The sequence below is a fragment of the Taurulus bubalis genome (assembly GCF_910589615.1).
Source record: "Taurulus bubalis genome assembly, chromosome: 10".
NCBI classification, from domain to species: Eukaryota; Metazoa; Chordata; class Actinopteri; order Perciformes; family Cottidae; genus Taurulus; species Taurulus bubalis.
Window position 1 is genome coordinate 3,371,317 of NC_136598.1, and position 11,471 is coordinate 3,382,787.

General features: G+C 44.1%; 1 protein-coding gene across 1 annotated transcript; it reads right to left on the reverse strand.

The window, feature by feature from the left end:
- Positions 1 to 4,445: 4,445 nt before the first annotated feature.
- On the reverse strand, positions 4,446 to 11,091 carry lhx1a (LIM homeobox 1a; the record flags this gene model as incomplete). The annotated part of the gene is made up of 5 exons (XM_079225367.1): positions 4,446 to 4,825; positions 5,829 to 5,994; positions 7,810 to 8,093; positions 8,881 to 9,104; positions 10,922 to 11,091. The coding sequence occupies 5 exons, from the start codon at positions 11,089 to 11,091 to the stop codon at positions 4,446 to 4,448; spliced, it is 1,224 nt and encodes a 407-aa protein (XP_079081493.1).
- Positions 11,092 to 11,471: the final 380 nt, after the last annotated feature.

Below are 11,471 nucleotides of genomic sequence, written 5' to 3' on the forward strand. Positions count from 1 at the left end.
TATTGAGTTGAACATGTTGCTTTTATACAATCAGATTTCACCTCTGTTTCTCTATGGTAGAATAGTGGGTTGAACTATATGAGGATGGCCTGCTAACGCTCTGGACATGTGATTCGTCACAGGGCCAGCGTGACCCATTAACGTGCGCTGTGATTGGTCAGTGTGCCAACATGACTTCTGTCTACAAAACCAAAAGCTACCTTGCTGCCAGGATTAAGAAGAGTTCAGGCTGAAACCTAAGAGAATTAATGACATGTTTAGTGTTTTACTTGTTTTAACACTCAATGGCTGAAGGAAGAGGAGAAACGGACTTGGTGGATAATTTACTTCATGCCTTTTCTTATGGAGGGGATCCTCACTGGCGTCCATGAAGCGCACCGATAAACTGAACAACCACGTCATTGAACTGTTTGGTAACAAAGAGAAGGATGGACTTTGTACAGCATCGGGTGAGTGAACTGTTTTTTTCTGCTTTTTGTGTTGTTGTTTTTTCACCCTGCTTGGCTCCTCCACCGGCACCCACCGTTGATGCCACTACCTCCACGGCGCGAGCTAGGCTAGGCTAGTGAAATATTAAACTGAAGGCGAGGAAGAGAGGAAACGTTCTAGTGAAGTGTGGAACGAGAATAAAAGTGGTTTCTGTCTTGTGCAAACTACGCTGCATGTTGTTGTTGTTTTATTAATAAAGTGAAGTACATTGTCCGTTAATGATGCAGCATCCCGTCATGCGCATATTTATGTAAACAATATCAGACGGCACTGAAGACCCAGGTCCAAAATGCACGGCCCGCCACTGCTGAGAGGAAATCAGACATTATTTGGAAAAAGAAAGCCCCCTTAACATGACCTAAAGAGTAAAGGGATTGGTCCTAACCGCTAAACATCTTCTTCTGTCTTCACTCTTAGAGGAGGAGGAGGAAGCGGAAAGAATAGTGAGGTGGCAAAACCAGCAGCTCGTCAGCAGAGGCCTGCTTATCAGGCTGCTGCATGACTGTGTATCACCCACTCGCTGAGTGTTGAGCCAGGGAAATGTGGCTCAGCGATCAACCAACCTGCTCCATTGATTAACTGCGTTTCCTCATTCCTGGCCATAAAAATTGGCTTCCCCCAACATGTGTTGTTTGTTTGAGGAGAGACGAGGACGGCGCCATGTGTTTGTGTGCTTACGTGACGGTCGCTCCGAGCAGAGGGTCCACTTCCAGCTGAGCCACTCTGCATTTAAAGCGAGCAGCCAAATGCTGCTCATATGGAGAGGCCTTCGCAAAAAAACAACCTATGGGTTTGAACGAAAGTATCTCAGTGCTCGCCTGCCGGGCATGATCTTCCTATTGGCTCAATATTTTGGCCCCTGTTGTATCCTAAAGTACCATTTTGTACATTTTGCGCCCCCCCCCCCTCGAAGCATTTATCCCCCTGTTACCCCCTCTCATCTCACACACACATACACATGCAGTACACTGACTTTGGATCCCAGTGGGTGTGTGGGCTATTCAAACGTCCTTACTCAGAGATTTAAAATGTCATTTAAAACCCATTCAATGATGTTAAGGTTTGCTTTATTTTTTCCAGCGTTGGACTACAAGGTCAGTTTGCACCAACAGCTGATGAGCGATCAATAGGAATTTGAATTTAAAGAGCCGTGGCCCCGGGGGGCGGTCAGTCGCCGGTGCATGGTGTTACCACAGGGGGGGCTAAGCCCAGGGGCTCAACAGAGACCTATATCCTTCCACAGACCCTCCACCCCCACCTTCCACCCCACATCCCCAAGCTTGGTTAACTCTCAAGACCATGATTAATTCATGGTGGATTACAGTCTGGAGGCAGGGGAGAAAACTAGGATTGCATATATGGTCCTAACTGCACATGCCGGGTTTGGGAGATAAAGGTTCCCTCAGACTCACGCCACAATCCCACCGCCCGAGTTGTTTCCCTACAAGTGTGAATACTTTTTTCATCCTTCCTGCAAAAGATCACGCCTCAGTGTTTGGGCTTCTTGATTATTATTACGGCTATGTTCGCCGAAATAAGTTGGGAAAAGTCCCTCCCAGCTGTCAGACCGCACGGCCCGAACAGCAAGCTGCAGGGAATAATAATGTAGAAGCAGGCTAATAAAAGCATAACAAGCAGGAGAGCTGCGGTCACAGCAATTTCATCATTGTCCTTCACAGTCGCACAGCTAACTGCTTATGATTAGTCGACGACCTCGAGTAGCTGAACAGAAGACTCCGAGGACGCGGCCAAAGTGGTTGAGGATAGAAGTGGCGACGGCGTAAATTGTGAATGCGCTCCCCCTTGTGTCAGCTGCAGCCAGCCGGCCCAGAGAATGCCTCCACTGCTGGGAGGAAAGTGAAATCAGCAGAAAAGTTTTTCTTTTTCTCTTCAAACTCTGTTTCTCTAGGAATCGTTCTCCGAGCCATCAGGATCGGGTGCAACGCATTGCAAGGAAAAAAATGAATCGGTTTGTTGACATTTCAGGATTAGCATCACACCAGTCATACTTCAAAGTATGACGCGGTAGATTCTGCTTCTGCGCTCTCATTTGGACTCCTTTTTTTTGTTTCTTTCTTTTCATGACTTTCTCATCAACTCCCGTTTCAATTTCACTCAATGTTTTTGAATAACATTAATCAGAATTGTTAACCTGTCAACATGTCTGCAAAGGCCAATTATTTGACAACCCACCTGAACGGAAATGTAGACATGTAGACATAAAGCGTTCATTATGAAATGAGTGACACTGACCTGATAAGTGGCTCACAGGAGCGCTGTGATATACGGCTGCACTGACACCGTGTGACACATAATACACTGGAATGTGAGGATATCCCGTAAGATAGTTGCTCCACAGAAAATATGTTAAAAAATTCATAAGTATATTTTCTAGTTTTATTAAAAACACATTTTTGTCAACATGTTGTATTTATACAGTGAATGGTCTAATATGCACTGAAGGTCACATAAGCTTAGGTTTATTGGAACAATAAAAGACATACCATGGGGCTTGATATTCAAAGAGATGTAGCAGCTACTAGCTGCATATTTGACCATCAATTTTTTATAGTTTGGATTTTTCTCCTTTGAAGACACAAAAATAAAACCTGTCTAAGTATGTTATATTAACAATTTTATGAATGTTTTGTCAGCCGACTAAAAAATTAAGAAGTCAATTACTCCTTTTAACACTTACATTTTGTCTCAACACGTTCTGCAGATGATGGTGCAAAGCACTTTAACAGTATTTGTGCTATTTTTTTTTTATTTGGCAAATGTCTACTTTACTCGTGTTTTTATTGTTTTTTTTCAACCTTTTTTGTAAACAACATCTTGTACAAACTAGCACAGTGAACCACAACCCCAGCAAATGTGTTTTTATCTCCATACAATATAAATGAAATCAATACAAAAGTTTGGTTGGTTGCTTGGAACATTTTTATATGGATCGAGAGGTTCTAAAACATGGTTTTCGAGACTTCTGGACTCCTGAATTAAATAGATTACGTAAACAGTTGACTGCTCTAAGTCCCATTTAGAACCCCAGTAAAATAATTTTAGAAGGTAGACTTCATTTCAACATTTCAAGTTCACTTCCATTTTAAATAAAGGGTTTGCAATCCGTAGAGGGTTTTTACTATTTGCCTTTTCAAGGCGGCCTTCTTCAGATTTGGTGGAAATTCTGAAATCACAAAAAGAAAAAGAAAAGAAACAAATAGTCCAGACGAAGGGAAAATTGTCATTTCCTCTGGCCTTAGGAAACATGGTGTCAAAAAGGTTAAGTGTCAATATGGCAGAGCCTTGAGAGGCAAAGAGGTCTGAGGAGCTTCTGAATAAATACAAGGGAGAAGGTAGAGCCTCGAACACAGTCTGGACGCCGCTCAGCCTTGCTAGTCCCGGGTCAGCACACGATCAACCCTCTGCCCCGTCGTCCTCTCTGTAAAGCTATTGAAGTCTTTGACAGTAGCTAATGATGTTTTCGTGTTCGGGACATACTATAGGAGATTTCCAAAGGGTTGTTTTTCAACCCACCGGTGAGTGTTAGGGGGTTTGGTCGCGATGCCGGGCCACTGACGGGAGTCAGGAGGGGTGACAGGGGGCCCCTAGGGGCCCAAAGAAAGGGGGGGAGGAGTGAATGGGGGGCAGTTCAGCAGTCTCGCCCATTTTTTTCGTGAGTCCAGTTTTAGATGCAGGGAGGGGGGTTGAAGGAGGCAAGTTAAACACCCAAACACAATACTGAAGACAATGTTTTTGAGCATTATGCCAGATACGCTTTCCCCACAAAAAAAGATAGACTGGGTAAATAAATAAATATGAAAACACAACCAAAAAAAAGTTCAATGGCGTTGCCCTAACCCTGTCGATATCCATTTCCCTTTTCGACCCATCACCACCAGACCTCACCACCCTCCGTTACTGAATCTCTCGTCGGTAGAGTCCTCTCTCTCTGAAAGCTACCACACAGTGCCCTCGTTCATTTCCGAGGGCGGATGGGACAGGTGGTTGCTGTATCCGCCGCCGTTCAGCGACAGTGAGGTAAAGGGCGGACTAGGGCCGAACACCTCGGAGGAGATGCCGTGCATGGGTCCTGGGAGGCCGGGCTCCGGGCTGGGAGAGTCTCCCGGGTGGTGGGACATTATATCAGAGAAGCGCTGCACCTCGCTGGAGGGGTGGTGGCCCGGCAGGGGGTGGTCCATACCTCCGAGGGGGGTGCCTGTGGGGCCTGAGGAGGGCACGAAGGGGAGGTCGACCGGGGTCTGGGCCTGCGACGACGGAGGCCCCTGAGGGAAGAAGTCATAGTTCCCTCCTGGGCCGTAGTACTCGCTTTGATAATCTACAGATCCAAGACGAGTAGAAAAAAGTCAACGTTAGCTATAAGAACAATGGGTGTGCAGAAATGATTCCGAAGACATTGAGGAATTCATTGAATATACATAGCTTGATTTGTATTAGAGAGCAGGAGAGACCCTCGCCGTACTACATTAGTCACAGAGCACATTACACTTAAATCAAAAATGCAATTGGGTGGGGAGAACAATGTGGCCACAAAATTAATTAAAATAGGGGCCATTTCATCAGCGATTCTACCTACTGAGACCTTGTTTTTTTTTTCAGTTCAGCAGAATATCATTAGACTTTTTGCTTCAGCAGAAAGGACAAAGGCCCGAGCGCAAATGAAATTCTATGAATATTATCAGATATTTCAAAGCATTTAAAGGAAGAGTGTGGCATAAAAAATCCCTGAGATGTAAACTTAATGTAAACCTGAGTCACCGGCCCTGCTTTCTAAGAGCGTCTGGCCGAGGTCACCCAAACTGAATCATTCAAGGGATTGTTCTTTTACAAAAGTAAGAGCCTTACTGTTGAATATCCAAACCTGCCATAATGTAAAGAAATTCATGAAAACAATAAATACAGCAGTATGCAGTGATTTTCCACTCTTGCTTGTTTTTATTTATTTTATTTGTTAATTTTGTGTACTAAATCAACATGAAGATTTTGTTAGAGGAGCTCAGACAGCTGTACCTTTACAGGCCTAAATGGAGCTGTATTTATATGTATTGTTCTTATTCAACACCTGCTGATGATGTACACATATGATGGGGCTTTGTTGCTTTACATCAGGATATGATAGGAATATAGGAAATAAATAAGGAAACACACAAAACATGTGTTAAACATTATGGTCAATACGTTGTGCCAGTAGACGGATCACAGGCAGGAAAACCGCAACAAATATGATTTTAACATGATTTAAATATATATATATATATATATATATATATATATATATATATATATATATATATATATATATTTGGTATTGTGTAACCTACCTCCATAGTAGGAGAAGGGCCCGTTGGGGATGAGCTCCCCGGGCTCCAGCCGGTCCACCAGCGTCCTCATCCGCCTCGGGCTCCGGAAGAACGCGTGCCTCCGCGCGCCCAGCGCGCTCAGCTGCTTCATGCGCCTCTCTTTGGACCGTCGGTTCTGGAACCAGACCTGAACACACACACACACACACACACACACACACACACACACACACACACACACACACACACACACACACACACACACACACACACACACACTCATGTCACTCAGGGAACATGCAAGAGGCTTCTGACGCCATTTTGATTGCACGTCAATATTGTGTGTGTGAGATGGGAGGAGGGTGAGAAACGGAGGTGATGGCGAGGCAGAAATATATGAATATTTTTTTTCTTCTTCGTCGTGGATTTATTTTGGAATCTGCAAATACAGCCCACTGTGTAAATTGTCCGTCGTACAAAGCAAAGTGTAATTAGGTGTCGTGTTTACCTTGGCAGCCGCAGCGTGGTTCTTCATAGAGTAAATAAGCGCATGTCTGTGTGCTTTGCGGCGCGCGTGATGAGCCGTGCGGTAAATCCGCACGGCTCTGCTGCAGAGAGAACTGCGCCCAATTATCGTTACAGGAGCGGGAGTCACATCTAACCTCCCTAATGATCTTTTAACCCTCCATTTACTCCGACCGAAGGCTGCAGCAGCGGGGGCTTAAAATCTCCAATTAATACTTAATAGGAGGGTTGTTACCAATATATTACCGGCTCTTGGAGGTTATCATTTCCTAATCTATAGGCGGCGTCCTTTAATTACGCGCTTCCCTTTCCCCATCGTGCTCATACATATTAGATACCCTCACTTCGCCACTTTCACTGTATCGCCATCAATCTGCTGCGGAAGCTTTTCACCTGCGGGCTGCCCCGCGTGCAGCCGGGTCTACTTTATGGCCAAATAAAGACAAAAAAAGAAACTTAAAGAACTGCGTTCCAGTTTGTTCTACTTTCTCCGGGAGAACTTCTGTTATTATTCCCGATGAGTGATTCTATTTTGGCTCATGAATTTCTAATTCCCAATTATTATTATTTTTTATATTTTTGGGACAACCAAATAAAATAGTTCCCACAATAAATCCATAATAACGCTAATAATAATAATCATAATGTCAATTACTACTACTACTATTATTATTATTAATATATTAATAATAATACTAATGATACAAAATATACTACTACTACTACTACTACTACTACTACTAATAATAATAATAATAATAATAATGTTTTGTCAGTTGTCCGTCTTGCTCTTTGTTTAACTTAATGTGGCCCTTCAGACAATCGGAAGACCCTTGAAACAGGTTTCTGTCCTCCACTTGGCCTGGATGCTCCCAGCATGGCTAAACGTGCTGGCAGCGCTGTGCCAGGACTCCCAGCGCTCCCAGCAGCCCGGCGCCAGTTGGCGACTTCGCCACGTCGTCCGCGCCAAGAATCAGAAATACCCATATAAATTACCCGTTTCCCAATCAACCCGCGCGCTTCGGCCAATCTCTGGCCTAATGAATTCAATGTGAGCGCGCAGTTTGAAGGCGAGAGAGAGGCCTCCTTTAAAGAGGGGTGAGGGATGAGGCTCTGATGGCCTGCGCGGTCATGGCAGTCTGGCAGTTTAGCAGGGACATTTTCCATAAAATATAAGGTGTTACATCACACCTTTTAATGGGTGCGTAACACCCCATAAAACAGAGAAGGCGCGAGCCCGCCTCCTCGACCCGTGGGTGTTCTGAATATTATACTATTTCAGACAATAGTAAGAAGATCCACGTTTTTATGATTTATTATTGAACAGTTTAGAAATAATTGGGGATTGCGAGAGATGGTGGTTGTTGTTTCTCCCACGTCCTAGTAAATATGACGTATGTATTTGGGGTTAATGAATGAAGTCATGGTGAAATAAGGGTGATAATCCAGCAGAGAGTTATTGGAACGAGGTTCCTACCTGGATGACCCTCATGTTGAGGCCGGTCTCCTGGGCCAGCTGCTCCCTGATGTGCCGGGTGGGTTTGGGGGTGGCAGCGAACGCCGCCTTCAGCGTCTCCAGCTGCTTGGCCTTGATGGTGGTCCGCGGGCCGCGCCGCTTCCCGCCCAGGTTCTGGTCGTCGTTCTCGTTATTCACCGTCTCTTTGTCGGACAGGGCGGCGATCTCCGTGTCCTTCAGGACCACCTCGTCCTGGAGCGGGTCTTGGGAGTCCGGGGATAAGCTGGGGTCGCTGCATGCCGTTACTAAAGAGAAGACACGTGGACGTTAGAAAACCACCAGAGCATCCTCCAAAATATGAGGGACCCAGCTCCAGTCATGAAGAACCACGCGCACTGTCTGAATTATGACCTCAAATAGCACCAACATGAATACAACATAAAGCTGCTTCATATATATATATATATATATATATATATATATATATATATATATATATATATATATATATATATATATATATATATATATATATATATATATATATATATACACACCACATGTAAAGACAGAAACATTATTTTCAGTTATAAAAAATTCAGCTGATGTGTTTTTTCTCTTCTATTATATTAAATAATCTTTAATACAAACTGCAAGCCAACGTAATAAAAATCCCCATATGACGGATTATGGCGCGCACATTCACATGAAAAGAGAAGGGAAAAGGCTTCAACTGAAAATACACATACACACACACGCACACACACATATATATGTATGTATATATATATATATATATATATATATATATATATATATATATATATATATATATATATATATATATATATATATATATATATATATATATATATATATATATATATATATATATATATGAGCAACAGACAATGGACTGTGAGCAGTGTTGAATTATTCTCTGACTGCCGTCTAAGTCCTGGTCATGGAAATGATGAAGCCACTGCGGGGCTGAACACATCACATCCATCACAATTTACCCGGGCCTTGTCTGGCGCGCACACACGCACACACACACACGCACGCTGCACACACACACACACACACACGCACCTGAGAGGAGGTTGGAGTCTTTCACACTGGCATTGTTTTGGTAATCGTCTTTGCAGACGAACTTGTTCTCGTCGATGACGTAGAGCTCCTCCCCGGTGGACAGCTGCTTGTTGCACATCATGCAGGTGAAGCAGTTGAGGTGGAACACCTTGCTGCGGGCCCTCCGCACCAGGTCGTTGGGAGAGATGCCCTGCGAGCAGCCGCCGCACTTCGTGCCGAACCTTCTGCGGGAGGAACGAGGAGGTGGTTATTATCGTTCTTATCAAATACATATTACACACACATCATACATAATGACACCAACGGCCATTCGGGTGTGGTGGCCAGGCGGAGATGATGAGACGCGAGGAGCCGTAACAGAATATAGATTAGAATAGAGTTTAGCTTTCCAAGTTACCTTTTCTCTGAACAACAACAACTTCACAAGGTGTATATTAATGCGTACATGAATAAACCTGTATTGATCAATTACACTTCTTTTTTTTTACATAACAATTATAATCTATAGATAAACTCCAGTTTCTTATTATATTATATGCTGAATGAAACTTTAAAAACGCTTTTTTGGGCTCGTGGTATTTCCAGAATGAAAGCTGAATAAACAACAACAATAATAATAGTAATAATAATAATAACAATAATACAATATTTATTGTACTAAATTCTGTTTTTTATTGTCTGCAAAATTAAAATAGTTAGATAAGCACGCGTCGTGCAATGACGCTCTATAAATATAATTATCAAATAAAATGCAAAGTTTTTTCGCAGGAGATAAATATTTAAATTTTTCTTAATAAAAAAAATAATAATAGCATGTTCTCTCCTTCCACCAGAAGTCATTGCTCAACTGTGTATAGACCTGCTGACCTTAGTTGTTTTAGTGAATCAATTAAATATTACACATCTATATTTCCAACCTTTTTTCATTCCCTATGAGATCATATATGTTTACACACAGAGCGTTTTGAAGAGGAGTGCATCCAGTAAACGTAGAGTTTTAGTGAACATTCTCTCAGCAGCTGCTCTGTGATAATACGTCTCCTCCTCCTGGGCTTCACGGTAACATGTGTATTGAGTGTGTGCACTGCTGTTGACTGCACGTCTGTGATTGCTTTGTCTGCGGACTTGATCTTTTCAGCTAGTTTACTATTCAAATCCACTTATCACGTCCTCCTCAGTCGGACTGAGCACACACACCGGGCCGCGGCTCCTCGGGCCGGGTTTGATCCTGCGCCGCCCGGCCGCCTGCGCGCTGCAAAGAAACACACCCCAAGTGTGATTTCCTCGATATCCTAACAACCCCCCCCCCCCTCCCTCACACACACACACACACACACACACACACACACACACACACACACACACACACACACACACACACACACACACACACACACACACACACGCACCTCCCCTCTCTCCCCGCTGATAGCGAGTTGCACACGCGTTTAATGTTGCTGCCCCTCTTTTGTTGTTGTTTAGCATAAGAATCCAAATTAACAAGCTTTTAATTACGCGCTCCTAATCAAAGCTTATCGCCTCCACGTCCTCACTCCCGCCTGCAGGCACGGACAGGTCGCTCTCATCTATTGAGAGAATAAATACATAAAGCAGAAACTCTGCTCATTGTCAGGACTTGTGGTCCCGTGTGTGTGTGTGTGTGTGTGTGTGTGTGTGTGTGTGTGTGTGTGTGTGTGTGTGTGTGTGTGTGTGTGTGTGTGTGTGTGTGTGTGTGTGTGTGTGTGTGCAGTCAACAGATGTGCTTTTTTTCTCCTAGTTTAACTATTTAATACTGGCTTAAAGTCAATAGTAAACAACTCATTTAAAGTTGTAAATAATCTAGAAGACACAGAGAATGATCTGCACTCAATATCATGTTTGGCCTTGAATGGTACATGTTCTCCATCGGTTGCGTTATGCCCCATCACTATTAAAATGTCTTTAGGCTATCATTTCCAGTCCAGCTCCCGACATGAAATCAGACACATTCATAAACAGAAACACAGCTGATGAGTTCTTCTGTCTCCTTCCCCGATCTTACCTAAAGAAATCATTTTTGCAGTACAGTCTCCCCTCTCGAGAAAAACATTTCTCTGTCAAATTACATTTGCACTCGCAGCACTGCACGCACTTGACGTGCCAGGCTCGATCCAGCACGTTGAGCAGGAAGCGGTCCAGGATGGGCCTCTCGCAGCCGGCGCAGTGGACCATGGCTGTGTGGTCGGGCTACAACCCGCACGAGAGAAGCGCGCGCACACACGTACAAATAAAATCAGCAGCACAGGCCGAGCATTGACCGAGAGTGTGCTGGTTCCCTCCGTGAGGCGGCCTGGAGCTCCCGGTGCCAGTGTGCGCGGAGGAGCCGAGTCGATCAGGTGGCACCACAGTTTTCTCCCCGCATGCGTAAAAAAAAAAAGACTCGGCGTCCACAGAAACACGCGTCCTCTCTCTCACGTGGAAAAAAAAAGCCAAAAAGGAGAAAGAAAAAGAAAAATCAGTCCTTTACTGGATCCGTGGGGGGGAAAACACAGAAGTCAACCAGAAGGTAGTTTTCAACACGGGCAGCAGCAGGTCGGCTCAGGAGCGGAGAC